This window comes from Adiantum capillus-veneris, chromosome 10 (assembly GCF_014529385.1).
Source record: "Adiantum capillus-veneris isolate H3 chromosome 10, ASM1452938v2, whole genome shotgun sequence".
Lineage (NCBI taxonomy): Eukaryota > Viridiplantae > Streptophyta > Polypodiopsida > Polypodiales > Pteridaceae > Adiantum > Adiantum capillus-veneris.
Window position 1 is genome coordinate 104,068,272 of NC_140940.1, and position 26,754 is coordinate 104,095,025.

Below are 26,754 nucleotides of genomic sequence, written 5' to 3' on the forward strand. Positions count from 1 at the left end.
AACGATTTTGAAGTCTACTCATAGACAGAGGGCTTCTCCATGAGTTTTTCTTTTTTGTGCGGGTAGACTCCACCAATTCTCATTAACCACACGGCTCTGATACCATGTCAAAGTCAACGACATGAAAGTGTAGAGCAATGGGGAGAATACAGGGGAGCAAGAGAGAGAGAGAGAGAGAGAGAGAGAGAGAGAGAGAGAGAGAGAGAGAGAGAGAACCAACCAACTTTAGCAATGAATTGATGATTATACAATGGGGGCTAGGTGTACTTATATAGTCACCTTAGCTAATTGCCCTACTCAAAGTTTGACAAATAAGTAAAACAAGTCATCTGGAGATAAACGTTGGCATTGTCTTTCACTCCGACTAGAGAGAGAGAGAGAGAGAGAGAGAGAGAGAGAGAGAGAAGAAGAAGAAGAAGAAGAGGAGGAGAGACTATAGATTAAAGAGAAGAAAAATAAAACGTACCTTCCAAAACTTGGAAGGGTGCTCCATTGTACACGGAGTGAAATTCCCTTGTATATATATTCCCTTTTTACCGAAAGGCAGTGCCAATAAATACCTAAGGCCAAAATAACTATTGGGATCACATTGGGTAGTTCACTTGAGATGTTGTAACTTTAACAAGAGCCCGAGTGAGACAACGGCTTCCTAACTCCCTTCCCTCGTGCATGAGATGGCCGATGCAGTAAGTGTTGAAGGTTGGGAGAATTTAATAACACAGATTTGTAAAATGAGCAATTTTTTGCAAGCTTGAAAAGCTTTGGAAATCGAATTGCAAGGCACTGTTGGATTTCAATTTGACACTATGAGACCTTCAAGGTAATGTTGGAATTCAAAAAATGGGCTTACAAGAAATAGCACAAAAATAGAGAGGATTGAAGCTTTTTGTAGCACATATGCAAGGGGAAGCATACTACTGCATTGAATTTTTGAGGCCATTTTTAAATCAACACAAGAGATAGGGTAAAGAAGCTCAAGCAACTCTATGGTAGCGTGCGAAAGAAGCTAAAAAATCTTTTGTAGTGTAATCGCAAGGGTGTGTCTGTGTTCATCACCCACACACGCACACATAGAGCATCAAAGAGAAGTAAAGAGAAGTGGAGATTGTGCTTTCAATGCACACACATAGACACAAGTTCTTCTTTGGCAGTGAGATTTGGCACTTTCGCTGGGTGGTTAAAGATGGCATCAGCTCACATCAACATTGGCTTTCATTGGCATATATTTGAGATCGATGATTCTTCAGCATCACATCAACCTTGGGAACATCCCCCGCATCGATGGCCCCACCTAGCCTATGTTCGACCACCCTCATCAACCACACCTCCAAAGTACCCCACATGATTATCGATGGGAGTGATTGAGTAGAGCACATATGTTGTTGTTTTTACACTTGTATTTATACACAAAAGAACATAACACAGCTTGCTTTTGAGAATCGACAATGATTAGAACAAAAACAACTCAATCTTTGATTCATTTTTATACATCATTCTAATGTTTTGTACATAAGATAGTCAAGATGAAAGAGATCAGGTTCGACATTGATGGACAATAGCTTAGCCAAAAAGATCTCAAGTAAAGATAGCGTCATCACTTGCATCTACATAAACAAGACAACATATTTGTTAGCTTTGAATACGTATTATAAGTATCAAGGAACCTATTAGTTGTTATCCATGTCCTACTTAAAACCTTTTTAATTTATACCTATCATCCATGTAGTTTTAAATATCAACAAATATCCACTCTCATAACAATAAGCCACATATGAAAGTGACATGGATATGTGTGATAGGCATGCAGATATATTTGCCCATTGTGTGTAAATATATATTCTACTTGTGTGTATATTTCTTACATGGTTAACTACAATAGTAATTCTGATTGTTTCTTAACCTTTGATTTAATTTTCATAGTACTAACATGGGGAGCACAAAGGGGACTATTAAGGATATTACATACATGCTAACATTTATAAAATCGATTAAAGGATGACTTGAGTAAAGAATTCACAAAAGATATGTAAAGCAGCCTTGAGTTCATCGATTCTTTGTTGTACAATGCATCTCTTTTATCTCTTGGTGCCGACTTATCTTTCCTCTGTTTTTGGCTATGGATTGGTCTCGGTCTATCTTTTCAGAGCTCTTTTCTCTCGGATTTTTGAGGGCCGTAAAAAACTTCAATGCCCACTTTCCTAAAAGTGAGGTTATCAAAGCCTCCCCTTATCCTGAGGTCTGTATCGTAAAATTCATTTAAAAAATCCGTTTGTTTTGGCTAGAACCCCCATTCCTTACATTGAACATTAACACTTAATCATGCTTCAAAATATAAAATATATAGTCTCATTGAATGTACAAATTATTCGAAACAAAAAAAACCTCAGGCACATTACATGCTCCCCAACTTACGTATTTGAGATGTCCTCATCTTTAGAAACAAACGTTGAAATCACTTACCTTCCAGAATAGCAATGTCTCTCCCTCCACTATTCACCAAAGGCTGGATATCAGAGGGGATGAGAGCTTCTCACTCCGTGGTATCACATGAGTCTTCAGCTTAAACAAATTCTTCAACACAGAAGAGCTCTGCTATGCTCAATTTAAATGCCTTTTGTGCCAAATTGCAAAAAAGCAGAGAGTGTACATGCATCCTCAAGGGGTTGCACCTCAAAAATTTGGAGGGGTATTTTAATTAATAAACGCTATTTTACTTTGAAATATTCTACTTGCACAAAGGGGTTTTTTAATTGAAAATTAGAAAAAACCCCTAAGTTTAACAAGAAAGACAAATCAATTTATTGCCTCGCAATATGTAAATAAAGGGGTTTCCTTTAATACCATTTGAACGCACGTGATATAGATGGTTTCTTATAACTGCGCCCCCAGAGCATGCATCAAAGCAACCAATAAAGCATACATGCTCTTAGATGCCCATTCCTTCTAAAACTTGATTTTTTCCCAAAGTACTTTATGAATCCTGAATAAAAACACACCAATGGTAGGGTTAGACCCACCTAGTTTCCCTGACGGTCCACTGAAAAATACAAGAAATTCACCACAAAAATCCACAAGAAATACACATCAATGGTAGGGTTAGACCCAGCTAGTTTCCCCGACGGTCCATTGAAAAAACACAAAAATTTCACAACAAAAAGGCAAAAGAACTTCAGTTTTAAGGAGAGTACTTACCTTCAGAATAATAATGATGCCCAGGCTCCTATGAATGCAAAGCCACCCATTGGTGCCAAAAAGGAATATTTTCTGTCTTCCATGTACGCCACCGTGTAGCAGCTTAAAAAATAAAAAAATCAAAATGCACCAAGAAAATGCCATTTGATTTTTCAAGATTAAAAACTAGACAGATGTATTAAAATCTGCAGATGTAGATGAATAATACAAAAAGCAGGACATGGCTTACGTTCCAGAAAACGCGATGATCCCAGCCGTTAGGAGCCCTCCAAACTGTAAGTAAATCATTGAATAGTTGAGGTTTAACTATGCCAACCACTTAAGAACTTCTCTCTGTTTGTACTTACTATATGAGGACGTTTCGTTAGAGGTGCAGCAAGAAGAGCTGATGTGTGTACAAGGTGATACAAACTTGCCGTTTGCCAGACCTAAGAGTAAACATTATCAGGTTAACACGATGGATCCAAATAAGAACACCTATCCATATATTTTCAGCAGAACTAAGCTTCCCACAAGAACACTCTTCTTTTCTGCTAACTATGGCATGCTAAGACCCCCAAATCTCAAATCCAGACTCAAGTTCCTAAGCCAAGGGCTCCTATAACAGTCTTAACCGATCATTTGGACAAGGCCCAGATACCCAAACCACCATAAATGCAAGAGTAAGGCACTCAAAACCTCGACCTTAAGTGCATCATGGAGCTTTCGTCCAATCTAGGACTCATTGGAGATGAAAGAGAGAGAAATTGGCAATCCGGACAAATGCCCGACTCTTGGAAAACGGATGTGATCAAGCTTTTGCCCAAGGTGCCTTCACCCTCCAGCTTCAAACATTGGAGACCGATTTCTTTGATGGGTTGCATGTATAAGATATTTACCAAAGTCTTGGCTAATCACCTGCATAAAGTGTTACCAGATCTGATCCATCCAGCTCAGTATGGGTTTATAAAAGGAAGTAACATTTTGCATAACATCCTGAATGTTCAGATAGGTATTGATTAAGCTCATGTAACCAAACAAGAGGTGATCATGATACAATTGGATCTTGAAAAAGCATTCGATCATGTCAGCTGGTCTTTTTTGTCAGACCTGATGCGATGTATGGGGTTTGGGAATAGAATGTCACAATTGATTCACACCATTCGTGATGGCTCTCAGTCATGTATCTTCATTAATGGTGGAGTCACAGAATCTTTTTTACATTCCCGCTCCTTACGACAAGGTTGCCCACTATGTCCTCTGTGTTTTGCTTTGGTCAGTCATCCCATGCTTGCATTTCTTACACGGTTGGCTCAGAATGGGGAGATAGTTGGGCTTTCTTTGCCCGAAGGACATCAACTGGTCCCCCAAGCTTTGGCTGATGACTCCTTCATGTTCTTGAAAGCTGACAAACATAATGTTGATCGCGCTATTTCTGTTTGGTCCTTGTTCGCCACAGCGTCGGGTTTGCACATAAACGCTCAGTTCTTCTCTCATCAGTTGTACAGAAAGAGATTTGGTACAGCTTGGCTGGCAAAGTCGTGTGGTGCATAGGGGTTCCATTGTTCGTCACTTGGGATATCCTATTGGAGTTTATGTATCTAATAAACAATTACTTGACTGGATTTCGGGTTGCATCAGGGACAAGTTTGTTTATTGGAAATCTCAAGCATGGCCATTTCACGTTAAATTGAAAGTTGCCCAAGTCATAATGCTCTCAATGCTTTCGTTCTTTTTGCCTCTATTACCTTGGTCTCATAAAGCCTTGACAATTCTTACACAGCAGATCCGCTTCATGTTGTGGAAAAAGCAAGGCAATAATCCAGGCATACCTTGGCTTTCTTGGCTGCATGTTACATCTCCCAAATGTCTTGGTGGGGCAGCCTTATTCAATCTCTCGTTACATCTTATTGCCCGCAGATGGATCCTCTTTCAAGACATGTGCAATGACTCTCAGCCTTGGATAGATATGGCAATTGATCTTATTAAAGCTGTTGGTATTGTACATAGTAAGACGCGCATCGATGCTTCCTGGTGGCATGTTGTGAATGCTTCTCAACCCGTGCGGATTTCAGCCTCGCCTATTTTGCATCGTTTGGTTCACTCATGGAAGCAGGTGCTTGATTTCTCCACATGGGGACCTGCGAATTCTCGTAAAGATGCTAATTCCCGTTTGGGCGAGGTTCTTGCAACATCCCGTGCGATTTCTTGGCCACGAAAATCCTTCTATAGACGTGAATTCAATCGCATGGCTAGATTGGGAGTGGTGCGGCTAAATGATACGTTGGTTCCGGGGAAGCTTCGTATGCTATCATTTCGTCATGCACGTCGCTGATTTCGGCTGCCTAGAGCTTATCAGCCTATTGGTCACAAATGCAAGATCAGGTCCAATCTTTAGGTCGTCTTCCTTTTTTCGATCCAGCTCAGGCATGGGATGATTGGGTTTTATGCAAGCGCATTCAATTCAGAAAAGCTATTTTTATCACTGTCTAGTTCAAGACAAGAAATGGCTTGCTGATGTGGCCAACAAAATTGGAGAAAGAAGCATAGTGCTTCTTGGTGGAAGAGACTTCTCCTCAGTGCCTGGCACTCTAAAATTCCTTTTCAAGGCAAATTTTTCCTGTGGCGAGTCATGTTGGGAGGTTTACCTTTGGCTTCTAATCTAAAGAGGAGAAATCTCTCCATAGGAAATTGTTATTTCTGTCGAACCTCCCAGAAACCAGCCAGCATAGATTTCTTCGTTGTCTTTTTTGGTAACGGTGATGGTGGAAGGAACGATCAGGCGAACCATGTCATTTTCCCTTTTTTCAGATGGCTGGGCCTTTCGCACATATGGTCCATGCGTAATGCCTTCCTTTTTTATTCTCAATCAGGGGTCAGAGGGCATATTAGACGTATTTAGGGCTTGCTGCTTTGGTGGGTCTCCTTGTTGTCAGATGCTCAAGTCATTCTTACGAAACAAGCACTACCATGGTTACATGCTATACGCATTGTTAGTACTCTTGATAAGGTCTTGCTAGCTCAATTGGTTTGGGCACATGTAGCGGAGTAGGACATGTTTCCTACTTCTTGTATCCTTTTTTTCCTTGATTTGATTTAATCAATCAATCATTACGAAGAGAGAGAGAGAGAGAGAGAGATCTGGGAAAGGCTCTCCATGCTGATAACAATCTGCTCATACAAGTGACCCAGGGTGGTTTGGCATAGAAATGACACGCCGATGGATAGACCCGAGGGGGGAGAGAGAGAGAGAGAGAGAGAGAGAGAGAGAGAGAGAGAGAGAAATGAAATGAAATGAAATGTTATATTAATGTCTTCAAAAGGCCATAGTGACCTATGAGACCAGAAAGTTACAAGGTGGTGGATGTGATACAAAGTCAGTAACAAAATAACATAACAACAGTACAAAACAAAGATATATACTATGGGATCCTAGATTGGTCGATGTGAACTAAGCAAAAATGGGCGGCTTGTTGGGATAGCTGAATCACAAGAGATCTAGCATTGGTCGTTGGCGAATCTCATCAATTTCCTCCATGGTTAGTAGTCTGACCGGGCGTCGTGCATGCCTAGCCAGCGTGCTCCGAATCTTCTGACGTAGCCTCCGTCGATGTTGTGTAGTCCTCCGCAATTGTGGGCGCCTGGATTTCCCCAGTTCAATCGCTCGGTCGATCAATGTGCCTCTGGTGTGAGACCAGGGGGAGCTCTGCTGTGGGAGTGGCTCTTGCGGCTGTCCCGTGTCTACTCTGAAGAAGTCTGTGATCTATCTTTGAGACTGGCTAGCCTAGCCATTCACCAGGCTATCTCTGTGTCTGCGCAACTCGAGCAAGAACAAACCCAGGCATCTCTGGTCTTCGTATCCCATGACTCTTGAGAGTGGTTCAAAACAAGCAATGGAAGCGGCCTCGTATCTCGTAGTAGACGGGGCAGCGGCATGTATAATGCAGCTCTGTCTCAGGTTCCATGTCACACAAGGGGCATGTCCTGGCCTCTGTTGGTACTCCGCTCTATCTCCCAGTCTCAATCCGCAGCTGGTGAGAAGATGTGCGTAACTGGCCATCTTCGTGCCCAATTCCTGTGCTGGTTGTATCCATGTCCTCCTGCTGTCTAGCTGGGTCAGGTCTTGGTGGATGAGCTTGAGAGAGAGAGAGAGAGAGAGAGAGAGAGAGAGAGATCTGGGAAAGGCTCTCCATGCTGATAACAATTTGCTCATACAAGTGACCAAGGGTGGTTCGGCATAGAAGTGACACGCCGATGGATAGACCCGAGGACTCACACAATTGCAATTGCTACTGACACTGCCAACTGCTCCTACACACGAGACCACAGACACGGCCTCGCCATGTGCATCACCTCCAACATGCTCTGAGAGTATAGATCTGGTGCATCTCCTCCAAGCTGGATCTAGATGTGAGATCTCGGTCGAGGAAACTGGCTACTACATGGGCACAAAGCCTGTGAAGGGCTGCACCTGGGAGATGAACTCCGAGCACTGCTCCTGTTGGCTAAGGAAAACGTTGGGCTGCTGCTCCTCTGCTGACTGCCGGCTGCACCAGAAACGCAGCTGTAGGGGGCTGCCCAAAAACACAGATGTCGGGGGCTGCCCAAAACCGCTGGCTGCCTCCCCTCCGCCCACTGGCTGCCTGGCCTCAAAGGACTGCCCCCTGGGATGCCCAAGGTAGGGCGCCCCTAACAGGGGCTGATCTGCAATGGAATGAAGTGATCCCCTGGTGCCTATATAGAGGCACCAGCCAAATCTGCCCACCCAGTCATGACACTACATGACCTGGCATAAATCCCATAAATAGGAGATAAAGGGAGAAAGTGGGCTACTGCCAATAGGGATCTGGAAATCACTAGAATGCAAGGGAAATGTACCTTGTGGCACAAGGAGCCTGCATGGAACTGAACCAAAACCCAAGCTAAACATGGCTAGACACGACCCGACATGAGAGACCTACCAAACACTGGCCACACGTAGCCACAAAACAGCCCTCACTCCCTGATCTGCTCCTGGGAGATACCGGAGCTACCACAGGACAGGAATATGAACTCTAAACACAAATATGCGACAAATCATGTCACATGCAAGAGTAGGATATCACATTATGAAGATAATATGGGCACAAGCCCAGATGAGCTTTGAACCTCATGAACATTCTTCAAATCAAGCCAATAACGAATAGTTTCAATTTTGGATGGGCCCATCTTTACCCCTTCTGCTGAAACGATGTGTCCCAAGAAGTGTATCTCAGGGAAGAAAAATTCGCATTTTTTCGCATTTATAACAATTTATGCTTCTGCAGTGCCTGGAAAAACTCTATGAAAATCCTAAAAGTCATCTCCTTTATAAGTGACCCAAGGGGCTCACTCGGCAGAGCATCTGGACAGAGAGTCTGAGAGCGAGCACCCGCGGGAAATTGTACTTTGCTCAAAGATTAATATAAAATAAATACCGAAAGGGACGCCAGTCGTTGGGGCCAGTATCTCTTGGCACAAAACTACGTCAGACCGTGTCGACTCTCTCGCTCTTAAATTTGTGAAGTATTTTGAAATGAATCTCTGTTGTGTTGCGATAGAGTCTTGACTTGGGGTGTCCAAGTTCAGTGGTATCAGAGTATCACGTGACACATCCAACCCTATGTGTCCGTGGACAAGCTACAGCATGACAAGGGTTCAATTCAATCAAGTCGGTCTAGAATAGGAAGTGATCTGGCACTTCTGTGAGTCTGTTCGCAGACCGTGCATATCCAGACACTTGATTAGATGCATATCCTCCGGTTGCACATAGCATGATCATCAGCATTCCCATCAGAATCCATCAGGGGAATTTTTAATTTTTTACAGTGCATAGACCTATTTTCCCTATTTTTGACATTTTTCATTTATTATTTTTAAGTGACTTTTGTTGAAAAGTAGATAAGGCAATTTTGCTAAGTTAATATAAAAGCAAACCTAGCGCTAGCACTTTCTGGCAAAAGAGGCAGCAGGAGCACTCGCTCAACAGGCAACTTCTCAGCAGAACCCCCAAGAGGCTCTAGCATTTTTGCATCCCAGCAGAAGGCTAGCCTTTTTGCAGCGTTTTTGCTTTGACAACAGCCTGGCGACAGCAAGAAGCAGCAGACTCCCAAGTGTAGCAGATTCTCCACAACAAGACTATTTTCAGCCCTAGCGTTTTTGCATCTACAGACACTTCAGCACTTTTGCAAATCTTCGCAACGGAATCCCCACAAGCATCAGCGTTTTCAGTTTTTAGCAGTTAGCACTTGCAAAAGAACCCCCGAACCTCACAGATCTCACCTTCCCGCAGCAGATCCTCGCCGCACGGTCAAATCCCGCGAAGTTTGCAGATTCAGCCCGGAAAACGCAGATTTCAGCATCTGCGTTTTCAACGCGTCGTCGTTGCATCGTCGTCATCGACATCCTCACCGACATAGAGTCAAAATTCAACAGATAAAGATTTGCAGATTTCAGCCCTTAGCATTCTCAGATTTCAGCCTGTCTCGTCGTCGTCCTCATCATCGTCGACATTGTCGGCAAGTCCAAGCATTGTAGAGATTTGTGCAATCATAAGTAGACCGCTCTCGCCATAGAGAGTGGGGCCTTCGGAGGAAGGTTTGACAACATTCTGGTGTCGTATTCTTCTCTCTCTATCTCTCCGTCTCAGCACCTTCATTCACAGTGTCTATTCACTTTGTTTGTGTCCATTGCACTCTCTCACTAAAGGAACGGAAGGCTCTCCCTTCCATAAGTAAAAGGAACCCTTGAGCACAGTTCGGAGCACTCATCTGTGTGTTAAAGGCCCAAATGACCACTTTTATGTACATCTTTAAAGGTTACTAACCTTTGGCCAAGTTCACATTGAACTTGGCCACTAACTTAAAAAATGGTCCTATACTTTTAATAAAGGAAATGTGAGCCCATTTTTGCTCACTCACTTATTCCCCTCCAAAATCGTGTAGCGCTCTCTCTCCCTCTTCTTCTTCGATTTCTAGTGCTCCACCTCTGCAGACCTGTGCCTCCTCCCCAAGCCTCAAGCCCTGCACTTCTCCTCGTGCTCTATCATTTGCACCCACTGCTGCGCGCTCATCAACTGGTATCAGAGCCAAATTAGGGTTTTCTTCCATACCTGCAAATGCTGATTTTCAGCCAAGGAGGTCAACTTTCACACGAGATTTTGCAGTTTTATCGCCAAAGGACTCGTCCCCGGACACTAGAGCGCTCTTGTCTAGTCAAATTGACCTAAAACAACCTAAAATTAGGTCAAAATCAGCAAATTACAGGTTATGACAGCAAAATACAGGTTTTGCAAATCATGTATTAAGATGTGGGAACATCTTTACTAGGTCCCCGCTACCTGAAAACAAAAAAATTGCCAAAAAACAGGTCCCACAACAAGTGTTTTCAGCAAATTTCAGATTTACGCAGGTTTTTGCAAGTGTATTTTTGATGCATCTACATTGAGGAAAGTGCAAATTGATGCAATCTATGCACATTTGACAAGTTTTGGCTATGTATGACCATTTGTGGCTCAATTTTTACAATTTGACACTACAAATTGGGACTTTTGCTCATACATGCTTCTAAAAGTTGTGCATTAGCCTTATGTATGTTCTGTGAGGCTAAAAACATCTAAAATTGTTGTTTTTAAGCACAAATTCACTCGCTGAAATTTCCTGCGTATAAATTTCAGAAATTGTTTTTTTGTGCCTAAATCGATCCATTTTGCCCCAAATTGCTCATGTGACCATTTGGAGCTGTAGTGCACACTTCTGTGAGGTTATACTCCGGTTTTTGTGCATTTTGCCCAAAACTCAGCTTATTAGCCCTCTTATTCGTGCAACTATGGCCTCATCTTCTTTGGATGTGAAGAATCTCTTCGAGATTAGGAGGTTCGATAGAACAGGTTTCGACCTTTGGAAAGACAAGATCCAGGGAATCCTATTTCTTAAGGATTGTGAAGGGGCACTTGAACAGGTAAAGCCACAGAATATGTCTGACGAAGCATGGGTTAGCCTGAACAGGAAGACAGTTACATACATTAAAATGGCAATGACCGATGAGACAATCATTGATTTGAAAGGTCTCACAAATGCTTTTGATGTGTGTGTAACAGACTTGGACACTCCAAGTCAAGAATCAACCGCGACAGCACCAAATAACCACTTCAAAACAATTCACAGATCACAATAGATTTGCACTGGCCCGGCGGAGTTCCGTGCCTAGAGATATTGGCCCCAAAGACTGGCGCCCCTTTCGATATTTCTTTTTGTATTAATCAATCATCAAAGTACAAGAGAGCGGTTAGGGTTTCACTCTCAGACTCTGCGTCCAGATGCCCTGAGAAGTGAGGCCCTCACCACTAATTTAAAGGTTACAAGGGATGCCCAAAAGCAGAGCCCCAAAAGCTTTTAAAATCAAAAACATTAGTTCTCTCTCTCTCTTAGAGAGTCTTTTCTCTTTTTTTTATATAAAAAAAAGCAAAAGCAAAATTCGCGTCGCTCATCATTTTCCAAAAAAAAAAATAAATTAAAATAATTCGCCTCCGCGATTTCCGGAATTTAGGGTTTCTGGCAAAAATTAGGGTTTGCAGGAATTTTAGGGTTTCTGCTGTCCGCCACGTCATCACTTTGTGACATACCCCCCTCTTGAAAGCATTGTAATCGACCGCGATTACGCCTGCCAAACCGACAAAAGCCATAAACCGTCTTAGCAGACACTGACTGTTAGTACCTACGTACTAGGAACGCACATCTAGCACATGTACAAAATCGACAGTCACATCACAGGACATCACATGACATTCAACATTCATTCGGATCTTAGACCATGATTTATCGGCAATGTAGCTAGCAATCACATCTAGGTCCAATCGGGACCTCATCGATGTCCGATTGACTAACCCCTATTGCAACCATGTCTATTCGAGATCAATCAGACCAAAATGCTGCAGTCATTTCGGCTATCAGTTCCTGCACTCACAAGAAGTCAAGAACAAATCAGTATCATAATCAGGAATTCCATTTCATAAAGTCATCCAGCAGAATACTGTCAGCTCTCAGTATCCCTGAAGCTCAAAGAGACATCAGTGACTTCAGTATCAAAATCGAGGCATCTGTTGACAAAGGAGCGGAGTAACTCCCCTCTTGTGCATCCCACTGCACCAGATCTTCGGCCAAGCTGAGTTTCTGGGTTCCGTTTGGAGTAGACTATACTAAACCAAAACATCGAGGTAAAGTTTCACAATCCGAGGAGTATCTGCTAGGTCCTCCTCCTCCATCCACTTCGCATCAAATGCAGGAAAGTTCTTGAACTTAACCAAGAACCGCCTTCGGACTTTACCTTTCTTCGTATCATTATGTGCCAAAATCTGTTCAGGAACAAGGATCTCCTCGTTTTCTTCCACTTTGGGTTGCTCATCAGGCTCCCCATCATAAGGCACATCACCCTTAACAGGGTTCAAGAGACTCACATGCAATGCATTGTGAATCCTCCAAGTATCTGGCAGTTTCAATCGGAAGGAGACATCATTTATCTTGTCAGTAATCTGGAAAGGTCCGTAGTATCACATACTAAGCTTTGGAAAAAGCCACTCCTTTCCCTGTTTCTTTCTTAGGCGTGCCTTCTCAAAAGTAAGAGCACCCAATCATCCTCCTTCAGTTTCCAGTCGCGACGATGGCGATCCGCTGCCTTTTTCTGTCGTTCTTGAGACTCCTGCAAAGTCTCGCGAACCTTGGCAAAAGCCGTATCCAAATCTCGCGAATATTCATCCGCTTCAAATTTCTAATCTTTCGTGCTCAGGAAGGATGGAACCTTCGCAGCAGTTTCAACAATCTCACATGGCGTCTTCCCCGTCGAAGAGTGTATCGTGTTATTGTAGGCAAATTCCACCATAGGTAAGTTCTTTTCCCATTGAGTCTTCTGATCCGAGATACAAGACTTCAATAAATCTAAAATCACTGAATTGGCAATCTCAAATTGCCCGTCAGTCTGCAAGTGGAACGATGACGAGAACTGCAACTGCGTGCCAATGTTCTCCCAAATTGCTTTCCAAAACAAACTCATAAATCTGGGGTCTCTGTCGAAGACAATCGTCTCAGACGTGCCATGTAATCGGAAAATCATCGTGATCATTCTGTGTTCTCGGGAGATCAAAAATGAAATCCATTGCAATACTTTCCCACGGGTGGGTGGGTATGGGTAAAGGCTGTAACAATCCCTGTGCCTTATGCCTGTCAAACTTGACCTTCTGGCATACTGAGCAACTGCGCACAAACTCTTCGATATCCTTCTTCAGTCTCTGCCAAAAGAAATCTCTCTCTACCCCTTTCATGGTGGTAGCAATGCCGTGGTGACCCGTAAAAGGTGGACAGTGGCAATCAGTCATAACCTTTTCCCTCAACGGCTGTGTAACGCACAACATAGTCTTTTACATCAAGTAGCCTTCCCGAAGGGAGTATCCCGCTACTGTCTCCCCATCCCGTATCCGTGTGAAAATATCTGCAAAATCTGTATCTATGGCATACTGATCGACCATATCCTCGAAGCTCCTATGATGTATCGCGGAAATAGCCAGAACCAACGGTTTCCGAGACAAAGCATCTGCCACCACATTCTTCTGTCCCTGCACATGGACAATCTGGAAGTGGAACTATGACAAGATGTTCACCCACCGCATCTGTTTTTCCGAAAGCTGCTTCTGTGACAAGAAGTAGCGCAAACTCTGATGGTCTGTAAAGACAGTAAAATCCGCTCCGAGTAGGTAATGCCGCCACTGAGTAAGAGCATGGATAACCGCCAAAAGCTCTTTCTCATAGATCTGTGCTGTCATCTCCGGCCTAGAGAACAAACGGCTCTCGTAAGCTATGACATGGCCTTCTTGCATCAAGACCGCACCCAGACTACGACCACAAGCATCACAAAATACTTCAAATGACTTCTGCAAGTCCGGCAAAGTCAAAATAGGTCCCGTAGTCAATTTCTCTTTCAACGTCTGAAAGGCAGTCACCTTTGTGGGTCCCCACGAAAAAGGTACTCCTTTCTGTGTCAAGGTATGCAAAGGGGAAGCAACCTCTGCAAACTTTCGTATGAACTGCCTGTAGTACGAACACAGTCCCAAGAAGCTTCTAGCTTCATGGACATTCCTCAAATCGGGCCAATCACGGATAGTCTCTATCTTGGGCGGGTTCATTTGCACTCCTGCTGTTGACACAATGTGTCCCAAAAAATGTATCTTTGGTAGGAAAAATTCACTTTTCGTAGCATTAATCACTAATGTGTGATCTCGTAATGCCTGAAAGACTTGAAGCAGATGATCTCTGTGTTCTGCCTCATTCTTGGAGAAAACAATGATGTCGTCAAAGAAAGTGCCAACAAATAGCCTGTACTCTCGAAAAATCCTATCCATCATCCGGTTAAATGTCGTAGGAGCATTGGTTAAGCCAAAAGGCATCACCAAAAACTCAAATAACCCAAAAGTCGTCCGAAAAGCTGTCTTGTAGACATCTCCTGGCGCTATCCTGATCTGATGATATCCACTCTTCAAGTCAATCCTACTAAAGCACGAGGATCCCTGTAACCTGTCGAGTATATCATCGATCCTAGGAATCGGAAATCTGTTCTTGATGGTGATTTCGTTGAGAGTGCTATAATCGATGCACATTCTCCAAGATCCGTCTTTCTTCAAAACCAACAACACTGGAGAGCAATACGGTGAAGTACTAAGCTGGACAAGACGCTTTTCCAAGAGGTCTTTCACTGAGTTCATAATCTTTTCATTCTGTACTCGGCTCACACGATAAGGTGGCCGATTCGGTGGCGTGCTTCCAGATATCAGATCAATGGTATGATCTTCAGGCCCTCTCAAAAGCAATCGGCATGAGCGTGGAGAAAAAAAATCTTGGCGTTCTTTTCTTCAGGTCAAAACATATTCAACCTTTATCCATCGTTCAGTTCTCCCAAAAGAATGAGTAAGAAAACTGAAGTTCATCAAGTACAATCTCTAAGCCCTTCATTTATCAAAGTCGCTTTCTCGGCCCGGTAGTCAACCACGGCGTAGTTCTTGTGGTACCAAGGGATCCCGAGTAGAACGTCACTCACGTGCCCTGAACACCCCTGTCATTGCAAACGAAGTTTGCCAATGCTCGGTGTAATGGCAACATCCCATCCGGGTGCCAGTCGAACTACCTCCGCCTGTGGCGTCAGTCTGTCGGGCGCAGTTCCAAATCGAGCCGCCAATTCCAAGTGAAAAGAAGTTGGCCTTGGCTCCTTCAAAAGAGCTTCCTGATCCTTCACTTTGCCCCAAAAAAAAACGGCAAAGTTTGTACTTTCATTCATTTGATTCGGTGCAAGTCCCACAACATGTGGTACCAGTTTTGCTTTTCTATCTGCCTTTTCTGCCACATTCCTCAGCTGCTCTCGAACTCTCAGACCTGTCGTCGTCTTTATCATTCTGTTCTTTCTGTGCCTTATTAGGGCACTTCGCGGAAATATGTCCATGTTCCCCGCATCCAAAGCACTTCCCCTCTCTGATGAAGCGAGCTCTCTCCTCAGGAGTAAGCTTGGGTCGTGCATCCTTTATTTTCTCTGGGTTGCTCTTTTTCATTCTACTTTCATTCCCAGAAGTCTGTTCGGCTCGTTGTGTCATGGCCTCATCTGTGGGGTAGGTCAGACTACCAGAGTGAATGGCAAAGCCCCGCTTCGCATGACTCATGAACTCCTGAATAGAAGCCGACTTCTGTTCCAAGCAGTGATCTCGGATCTCTGTAGGTAGACCCAAGGTAAACCGCTCAATCTGTTCTCTGAACGAGATCTTCTTGAATGAAGAGGCGGGTAGAAAAGAGCTCCAGAATCTTTCACAATAAGAATTCACTGTATCGCTCTTGGTCATCCGGAGATGGTTCCAAGCAGCTCGTATATCTCGCTCAAACTCTTGAGTCAACCAAGAAGAAATAAAAAGCCTCTTGAATTTCAGCCATGTAATTGGCACACTCTTGCTTAATAGAAGCGTGGACCACCAAGTACGAGCATTCCCCTTAAAGTAAGAGGCAGCTCTCCGAATCTTGGAGTGCTCTAAATAGCGTCCTCCCGCGAAAGCGATGTCAAACTGCTGTATAAAAGACAAAGCCTTCGAAGCATCTGAGTATCCTGAAAAGTATCAAACTTGATCGAGTGGCCACCTTCCTTAAACTCTCGGACTTTCTTGCTTTTATCTTCGAGAAAGTCGTACTGGTTGGCTTTGTAAAAATTCTTCTTGTTCGCATAAAACTTTCCGTCATCGGAACCTGAGCTGTCGGTAGACGAGTCCTCAGTAGAACTGTCAGTCTCTGGGCGAGATTTAGCCTTCTTTGCCTTTCTCTTGCCCTTTCCAAAGCGTTGCTTCTTGCTTCGCTTTTTACCTTTTCTGTCTTCTTCGCTCGAATCCGAGGAGCTAGAAGAACTGTCAGAAGAAGAAGAAGAAGAACTGGATAGGTCTTCAAACTTGACGCGCTTCTTCAATTTCTTTGCCTTGTCAAATGTCGATCGACGACCCAAATATCCCGGGAAGTCAGTGCCTTTCTTCTGCTTTTTGCCGTGCTTTTTGGCTTTCTTTTGCGTGTCAAAAAGCTGAGCAATCCGTGCATCAACCACGTTCTCCAGTTCCTTCTCCGTATATTTCTTGGAGGCAGAAGGTTTCTTGAGAGCGGGTTTCGGGAGTGGTGTTGTGGTTCTCTGCCACTCCATCTGTACCTCTTCCAAAGAGGTCTGGTTCATATATTTTGCCATCTTCGGGTCCTTGGCAAAATTGAGCATCATCATTGTTGCATCGCTGATCAACTGGCGACGCTCTATCTCTCGCCGCTCAGCCTAAGTAGGCCAAGGCGGGCCATACTCTCTGCCTGAATCTTCGTTGTGATCCCAGCCCGCATCTCCAGATGCAGAGGGAGTCGACTGATCATTGCCTGAAGCCATAGGTGCCGCGGAAAAAAAAATTCGGAGATCGGATTTCCCGTAGAAGAGAAATCGGCCGTGCTCTGATACCACTGTAACAGACTTGGACACTCCAAGTCAAGAATCAACCGCGACAGCACCAAATAACCACTTCAAAACAATTCACAGATCACAATAGATTTGCACTGGCCCGGCGGAGTTCCGTGCCTAGAGATATTGGCCCCAAAGACTGGCGCCCCTTTCGGTATTTCTTTTTGTATTAATCAATCATCAAAGTACAAGAGAGCGGTTAGGGTTTCACTCTCAGACTCTGCGTCCAGATGCCCTGAGAAGTGAGGCCCTCACCACTAATTTAAAGGTTACAAGGGATGCCCAAAAGCAGAGCCCCAAAAGCTTTTAAAATCAAAAGCATTAGTTCTCTCTCTCTTAGAGAGTCTTTTCTCTTTTTTTTTATATAAAAAAAAGCAAAAGCAAAATTCGCGTCGCTCATCATTTTCCAAAATATATATATATATATATATATTTATTTTTTTTAATAATTCGCCTTCGCGATTTCCGAAATTTAGGGTTTCTGGCAAAAATTAGGGTTTGCAGGAATTTTAGGGTTTCTGACAGAAATTAGGGTTTCTGCTGTCCGCCACGTCATCACTTTGTGACATGTGGGAGAAGTTAAAGGCGATGTATGAGAATACAACGCCTATCAACCAAGTGTATTTGATGCGAAAACTTATTGGCATGCAGCTAGATGAGTCCAAGAGCGCTGCAGAGCACTTGTCGTTGTTTACAGGTACTTTGTCGCAGTTACAGGATTCAGGTTTGCCTCCTTTTGATGATAAGCTGAAAGCTTTCTTCTTACTTATGACCTTACCTGATTCATGGGAAACATTGGTGGTTTCATTGTCGAATAACCCCAATTTGACCTTTGATGGTGTTAGGGGTTCTATCGTGAATGAGGAAATCAGGAGGAAAGCAGGTGGAGAGGGAGGCAGCTCTGCCAACATGGTTAGAGGCAGGACAGAGAAGAAGAATGTCTATCCACAAAGGAGTAAGACTAAGAGTAAGGAAAGGGGAAATGCCAGCAAAGGTAAGGGTGATGTGACTTGCTATCAGTGTGGCAGGAAAGGTCACAAGAAACCCGATTGCAGGTACTACAAAGCCGACTTAGAACGGAAAAAGAATGGTGGAGACAAAAAGAAAGAGAAGAAGAAAGTCAAGACAGATGCACAGGACAGCTCAAAGGACAAAGAGAAGGCCAATGTGGCTTCTAGTGTTGTGATTGAGGAGCTGTCAGACGTAGAGGACATCTTGTGTGCCACTTTGTCAAATGATGATGCTTATGACCTTGATGCCTCTCTTAATGTTCATTCACAGGACAATGTGGCTTCTAGTGTTGTGATTGAGGAGCTGTCAGACGTAGAGGACATCTTGTGTACCATTTTGTCAAATGATGATGCGTATGCCCTTGATGCCTCTCTTAATGTTCATTCACAGGACATGCAAATCACCAAGAGTGATCTTATTGATGCTTTGTTGACTGTCAATGATGCATTATCCCAAACTTGGATAGTTGATTCCGGTGCTTCATTTCATGTGACTCCTATCAAGGAGTGTTTCTCTACTTTTGATGCAGGCAAACATGGCCATGTATACCTTCGAAACAATCATACATGTTCCATTGAGGGTATTGGCACTGTGCATCTGGCACAAATGAGCTTGTCTTGCATAATGTTAGATATGTGCCAGGAATCAAGAAGAGTCTGCTTTCTGTTGGTCAGATTGATATGCATAGTTACAGCATCTTGTTTGAGAGAGGATCATGGAAAATGACTAAAGGCTCAAGGCTGATTGTAAAGGGCACAAAGAAAGGGACACTTTACTACATGCATGGAAAGGCCGTGTTGGGCAAGTTTATTGCATTGGCTGAAATTAACTCTCACATGGAGTTATATGAACGAAAGTACAAAACTTTGCCGCACTTAGGGCAAAGCGAAAGATCAGGAAGCCCTCATTTTTCTTTGATGGAGGAGCCAAGGCCAACTTCTTTTCACTTGAATTGGCAACTCGATTTGGAATTACACCCGACACGCTGAGGCCACAGGCAGAGGTAGTTCTAGCGGCACCCGAACGGGATGTTGCCATTACACCGATCATTGGCAAACTTCGTTTGCAATGTCAGGGGTGTTTAAGGCACGAGGACTTCTACGTAATTCCCTTAGGAGGTTGTGACGTCCTCCTCGAAATCCCTTGGTACCACAAGAACAACGCCGTGGTTGACTATTGGGTTGAGAAAGCACTTTGACAAATGAAGGGCACAGAGATTGTACTTGATGAAATTCAGTTTCTTTACTCGATTTTTCTGGAGAGAATTGAATGATGATTGAAGGTCGAATATGTTTTGACCCCGAAAAGAACGCCAAGATTTTCTCCTCACATGCTGATTGTTTCTCTGAGACCTGCCATGCGAGTTGCCACCGGCTCGTCCTGAGGATCATACTATTGATTTGATACGTGGAAGCACACCACCGAACCGGCCACCTTACCGTGTGAGCTGAGCCCAGAATGAAGTGATTATGAACCAAGTGAAAGACCTCTTGGAAAAAGGGTCTTATCCAACCGAGTACTTCACAGTATTGCTCTCCAGTGTTGTTGGTTTTGAAGAAAGACAGATCTTGGAGAATGTGCATCGATTATAGAGCTATCAACAAAATCACCATCAAGAACAGATTTCCAATTCCTAGGATCGATGATATTCTTGACCGACTACAGGGATCCTCGCGTTTTAGCAGGATCAATTTGAAGAGCGGATATCATCAGATCCCAATCGCACTGGGAGATGTCTACAAGACAACTTTTCGGACGACTTTTGGGTTACTTGAGATTTTGATGATGCCTTTTGGCCTAACGAAAGCTCCAGTGACATTTAACTGGCTGATGGACAGGATTTTTCGAGAGCACATACTATTTGTTGGCACTTTCTTTGACGACAACATTGTTTTCTCCAAGGATGAGGCAGAACATAGAGAACATCTGCTACAGGTCTTTCAGGGATTACAAGATCACAAATTAGTGATTAATGCGAAGAAAAGCGAATTTTTCCTACCCGAGAAACACTTTTTGGGACACATTGTCTCAGCAACGGAGTGCAAATGGACCCGGCCAAGATAGAGACTATCCGTGATTGGCCCGTTTTGGAAAATAGAAGCTTCTTGGGCTTGTGTTCGTACTATAGGCAGTTCATTAGAAAGTTTGCAGAGATTGCTTCTACTTTGCATATGTTGACGCAGAAAGGAGTCCCTTTCTCGTGGGGATCCAAAGAGGTGATTACCTTTCAGACATTGAAAGAGAAACTGACTACAGGGCCAGTTTTGACTTTGCCGAACTTGCAAAAGTCATTTGAAGTATATTGTGATGCTTGTGGTCGTAGTCTGGGTGCGGTCTTAATGCAAGATAGCGGAATATTCCGGGATGGCTACTTGATGAAGAAAACGATGTTGTGCGTTACACAGCCGGTGAAGGAAAAGGTTCTAACCAAATGCCATTGTCCACCTTTTACGGGTCACCGCGGCATTGTTACCACCTTAAAAGGGGTGGAGAGATACTTTTGTTTGGCCAAGACTCAAGAAGGACGTGGACTATTTTGTACGCAGTTGCTTGGTATGCCAGAAGGTCAAGTTTTGACAAGCATAAAGCACAAAGATCGTTACAGCCTTTACCCATACCCACCTACCCACCCCTGGCAAAGTATTGCAATGGATTTCATTTTTTATCTCCCAAAAACACAGCATGGGCACGATTGTTTATAGCGCAGATATTCAGATTACATGGCATGCCTGAGATGATTGTCTCCGACAGAGACCCCAAATTCACGAGTTTGTTTTAGACGGCTATTTGGGAGAACATTGGCACGCGGTTGTAGTTTTCGTCATCGTTCCACCCGCAGACTGACGGACAAACAGAGATTGCTAATTCAATGGTACTGGATTTGTTGAAGTCTTCTTCTTTGAATCTGAAGACTTCATGGGAAAAGGGTTTTTACCTTCGGTGGAATATACCTACAGAAACACGGTTAACTCTTTGATGGGGACGGTGCCATTTGAGATTATTGAATTTGTTGCGAAGGTTTCACCCTTCCTTAGCACGAAAGATAAGATGTTTCTTTAAAGCCGACCAGTTCACGAGGTACTTGGACTTGGTCAGGAAGGCTTTGCAGGAATCTCAGAAAAAGGCAGCAGATCGACATCGTCGCGATTTGAAATTGAAAGAGAACAATTGGGTGCTCTTAGATCTTGAGAAGGCACGCTTGAAAAAGAACAAGGGAAAAGAGCGGCGTTTTCGAAAGCTTAGCATGAGTTACTATGGACCTTTCTAGATTTTCCGAAAAGATAAATGATGTCTCCTTTGGACTGAAGCTGCCCGATACTTGGAGAATTCACACTGTTTTTTATGCGAGTCTCTTGAAGCTTTTAAAGGGGATGTGCCCGATGATGGGGAGCCAGATGAGCAACCCGAAGTGGAGGAAAATGAGCAGATACTCGTTCCAGAACAGATATTGGCACAGAAAGATTAAAGGTAAAGTGATTAGACGGTTCTTGGTTAAATTCAAGACCTACTCCGCATTGGATGCGAAGTGAATGGAGGAGGAGGACCTAGCAGATACTCCTCAGATTGTGAATCTTTACCTTGAAGCATTGGATTAGCATAATCTATTCTAAATGGAACCGCGAACTCAGTATGGGCGGAATCTGGTGCAGCGGGTATGCAAGACGGGAGTCGCTCCGCTCCTTTGTCAGCAAATTGCCTCAATTTTTGATACTAAAGTCACTGATGTCTCTTTTGAGTTTCACGGATACTTTGGGTTGACAGTATTCTGCTGTATGACTTTATGAACTCGAACTCCCGAACATGAAACTGACTTGTTCTTGACTTGTTTAAGTGCAAGAACTGATAGACAAAATAACTGTAGCATTTCGGTCTGAATGATCTCGATAGACGTGATTGCAATATGGATTAGTTAATCGGGCATCTATGAGGTCCTGAGTGGATCTAGATGCGATTGCTAAATACGTTGCCGATTAATCATGCTCTGAGATCCGAATGGATTTTAAATGTGATTTGTCATGTGATGTAACTGTCGATTGGTACATGTGCTAGATGTGTGTTCCTAGTGCGTCAGTACTAACAGTCAGTGTCTGCTAAGACAGTTTATGGCCTCTGTCTGTTTTGCAGGCGTAATCGAGGGCGATTACAATGCTTTCAAGAGGGGGGTATGTCACAAACTGGTGACGTGGCTGCCCAGTACACACACACACCCACCTTGCGAAGTGATGACGTGGCAGGCCGGCTGATTCCCGCGCAAATCCCGGGAGGCTGTACGGACAACCACATGGCAGGCAGCGTACCGAAAAGCACGCTGTACGGCAATGGTTTTTTTTTTCCACGCTACAGACAGTACGACAGTCTGCTTTTTGCGCTGGGAAAAATCCTACACAAGCTGAAAATCACAAGCTTTTGGGCTTTGCTTTATTTTAAGCCTTTGTTTTAAAAGCTGACAGCTTTTGGGGCTCTGCTTTTAGCATCCCTTGTAAACTTATAAATTGATGGTTGGGCTCCCACTCTGCAAAGCATCTGGACGCAGAGTCTAAGAGTGAGACCCAATCACTCCCTTGTACTTTGAGCACAGATTTTAATACAAAAAGAAATACCGAAAGGGGCGCCTGTCTTTGGGGCCAATATCTCTTGGCATGGAACTCTGCCGCACCGGTGTCGAATTAAATTGTGAACTATTTTGAAGTGAATTCCTGTTGTGTCGCGGTAGATTCTTGACTTGGAGTGTCCAAGTCAATTACATGCACAGCTTGAGCCGAAAGCAGAGCGATATGAGGAGATCCATGCGCTTTGCAGCTCGAGGTGGAATTCATATGCCTCTCCTTTACACAGGGCAACCTACATGGTGGATCTAGAGTTCCGAGGTGTAGGCAAGAGACAAACAAAGAAGTCATGAATGTCAAAAATGGGTGACGTGGCATGCTCTTGGACACACTCACTGAGTGGCAGCAGACCCGGACAAGCGTCGACAGGCTGACGTGGCAGGTTGTACGGACTACCGTACGGATCTCCGGATTTTGCGGCGCTTTTCACGTTGACAGTGCTGATGTGGCCTGACATACGGATTTCCTACTTTTACGTTGGCTAAAGTTCGCTGGCTGATTTTAGAAAGGCTTTTGGAACAAATTGCTTTATTTTAAAAAGCTTTTAAGCTTTTGATTTTGGGGCTCTTCTTTTGGGCATCCCTTGTACCAATAAATAAGTGGGTAGGGCCTCACTTCTCAGGGCATCTGGACGCAAAGTCTGAGAGTGAGCACCTACCCACTCTCTTGTACTTTGAACACAGATTAATACAAAAAGAAATACCGAAAGGAGCGCCAGTCTTTGGGGCCAATATCTCTAGGCACGGAACTACGTCGGGCCGCGTCGGCTCGAGTGTGAATTGTGAACTGTTTTGAAGGGAATACCTGTTATGTCGCGGTAGAATCTTGACTTGGGGTGTCCAAGTTTGTTACAATGAACCAATTTAAAGAGATCTTAAACAAGATGGTTCTAGATAGAGATGGGCGACGCATTGTCAGAGATCAATTGAGATAGAGTTTTGAGGCTCAAGAGTTGCAACTTTAGGACTTCCATTATCCTTACCTTTTTGTATGGCTGCTTGAGCCTTGCCCTCTTTGTAGCATCTTTATGGTATTTGTCACCTTTAGTCTTTTGGTATTGTAGTCACTCATTTGGCCCCCTTGTAGTCTCATTATGGTATATGTCACCTTTGGTTTTGTTGTAGCGCCCTGGCAGGCCTTATTAGCCAAAATTAAGCGAAAAGTGTTATCTCTGACTTCTACTCTTGCAATTATTTGAGAGCTCTAATTTGTAGTTACATGTGTTATTGTGTATGGGCATTGTGTTTGTTCAATGTTGTGTATGTACCATCATCCATGGCCGCGTCGCCGCACATCCCAATCAAGTCATAATAAGCTTGAATGGTCTTCGAATCGTGGATTTTGTGGGTATTAGAGTCAAAGGACTCTAGTATTACTTGTATTCAAACACATAACGCTAAAAATAGTATTATTTGGGTGTTTTTTAAGACTTCCGTTCCGCGCCGTTCCCGTTTCCCCCATTCCGCAGGGAGGCCCGTCGCCGTTCCCGTTCCGCATTCCAGGTAACTATGGCGCCGCAGAATCCAAAAATCCATATTGCTGCAACGTCATCGCATCCATAAAGTTCTGCGCGTCATCTTCCCCGCTCGGGTGGTCATGCCATGTCATCAGTTTGCAACAGGAAGAGGACCTAGCAAACACTCCTCAGATTTTGGAACTTTACCTTGAGGCTTTTGGTTTAGCTGCCTCTACTCCGAAAGATCTTGCGGATCAGACGAGACTGCACAAGAGGGGAGTTACTCCGCTCCTTTGTCACAGATTACCTGGATGGAATAGAGTCACTGATTTCCCTTTGGATTTCAGGGATACTGCTATGCTGACAGTATTTTGTTGTATGAATTTATAACATTGAAAATGGGAATTCCCGAAATTGAACTTGAATGATGTGTACTCTCTTGTGTGGTTTATTTGAGTGCAGGAACTGAAAGACGAAATGATTGCAACATTTCGGTCTTGAGAATCTCTATAGACATGATCGCAATAAGAATCAATTAATGTGACATCAATGAGGTCGGGATAGATCTAGATGCAATTACTAAATACATTAATCGAGGACAATTACAATTCTTTCAAGAGGGGGGTATGTAACAAACTGATGACGTGGCATGACCTGCGAACATTAAAATAAAGATTTCCCAATTATAAGTTGTGTTAACTTATGGACAACTGCCGATGAGGCCAAAAAGGACATAAAAGATATTAAAAAAATGCGATGGAGCTACTGACGTGGCATGTTGTACGGATGCTCGTGAACTGCACTGCTGATGTGGCTTGCTGTACGGAATTCTGCGAATTGCGCTCGTTGTTTTGGGTGGCAGCTTTTGGCACCATAAGCTTTTTAAACTGAAGCTTTTCATGTAAACTGCTTTGGGCCTTTACATAAGACCATAGGCTCCCTCTGGCTCACACAGAGCTGACGAGTCAGTGAGCAGAGGAGAGCCCAGAGCAATTGTACTTGCTCAGTTGTTAATACAAAAAGAAATACCGAAAGGGGCGTCAGTCTTTGGGGCCAATGTCTCTGGGCACAAAACTGTGATGTAAATTTGAAGGATTTTTAAAGTAAATCTCTCTCTCGTGTCGCGACAGATTCCAGACTTGGGATATCCAAGTTTGTTAAAAGAAGCAACTGAAGAAAGCAACAAGGGAACTAACTACCCTGGTGGTTATCTGGGCCGAAAATCCTCTTTTGCGAATGCAAGAAAAGAGAAGAAGCATGTACGCTTCAAAGGATTGTCCAGTTCGTCCCAATCTTCTTCTGACAGCTCGGACAGCTCATCCTCTTCTCAATCAAGTGATGAGGACGGAAAGGGCAAGAAATGATGAAAGAACCAGAGATTGGGAAAGAGCAAGAAGAAGGCCAAGAAAAGCGGATCCCGACACTTTCTTGACAGTTCTGAAGAGGATTCATCCTCTTCTAAGAGTTCAGACTCCGATAACCATACGTTTTACTCAAAAAGGAAGCACTTTTACAGAGCCAACCAATATGATTTTCTCGAAGACAAGGGCAAAAAGACCAAGGAATTCAAAGAGGGTGTGGACAAGCAATAAAGTTTGAAACCTTTTCAGGGTTTCGAGATGCTCCTAAGGCTTTAGCCTTTATTCAACAGTTTGACAAAGCCTTTTCTGGAGCATCATTTTTGAAAGGCAATGCACAGACATGGTGGTCCACTCTTTTGTTAAGAAAAGAAGCACCGACAAAGTGGCGAAGTTCAAGAGACTCTTCATTTCTTCGTGGCTCACTCAAGAATACGAATGAGACATGATTACTAACTGGACTCGTCTTCGAATGGTCAAGGAAGAAACTTTGGATACTTATCGTGAGAGATTTTGGGATGTTTTTCTTGCTGCTTCATCCTTTAAGAGAATCAGTTTCAAGCAGCAAATCAAGCGATTCTATTGTGGACTGCCCAAAGAGATACGAGACTATTGCTTGTTACAGAAATTTGAGTCCATACAGTAGTTGATGCTAAGCAAGGCTTTTCTATGCATTCTGGTTACTTGACTTATCCACCATATGAACCTTCAACAACTCATAACAGAAGCAGATGACAGAAAAATACACGACCTCGATTGACAGAAGAACAAAAAGACGAATATTTCAAAACGGGAAAGTGTTTTGAATGTGAGGAACAAGGACATATATTTGCACGGTGCCCCAAAAAGGCCCAAGAATGAGAATGACTGACAGATTGAAAACAGAATTGGGCAAAGAGATACTCGTTCCAAAACACATACTAGATAGAAAATTACGAATGACTTGGCATTATTTTGCTTTGTGAATTTATGAATGAATAATTAGAAAGGACTTTTTCAAGATGACTTTGATTTACGTATGAAACTAATGTTTTATGGAAGATCCTGCTATTTGTGAACAGATAATAGGATTGAGAATGAGATGATGATGAATTTGGAGCAAAAGCAGCTCCAAAACATGACTTTTGAATCA

At 43.5% G+C, this 26,754-nt stretch overlaps 1 protein-coding gene across 6 annotated transcripts in view; it reads right to left on the reverse strand.

The window, feature by feature from the left end:
* Nucleotides 1–1,464: 1,464 nt before the first annotated feature.
* LOC147449390 (uncharacterized) overlaps nucleotides 1,465–26,754 on the reverse strand; it is a 73,186-nt gene continuing 47,896 nt past the window's right edge. For 2 of the 6 annotated variants that reach the window (XM_086521826.1, XM_086521828.1), the window contains exons 3-6: nucleotides 3,540–3,620; nucleotides 3,422–3,465; nucleotides 3,193–3,294; nucleotides 2,599–2,980 (exon numbers count right to left, since the gene is read on the reverse strand). In XM_086521826.1, the coding sequence (XP_086377952.1) occupies nucleotides 3,195–3,294; nucleotides 3,422–3,465; nucleotides 3,540–3,620 (225 nt within the window). In that variant the 3' untranslated portion in view covers nucleotides 2,599–2,980; nucleotides 3,193–3,194. Of the gene's footprint in view, nucleotides 1,605–2,598; nucleotides 2,981–3,192; nucleotides 3,295–3,421; nucleotides 3,466–3,539; nucleotides 3,621–26,754 lie in introns of those variants that run through there. The other 4 variants (XR_015189430.1, XM_086521827.1, XM_086521830.1 and 1 more) reach the window with 4 other exon arrangements.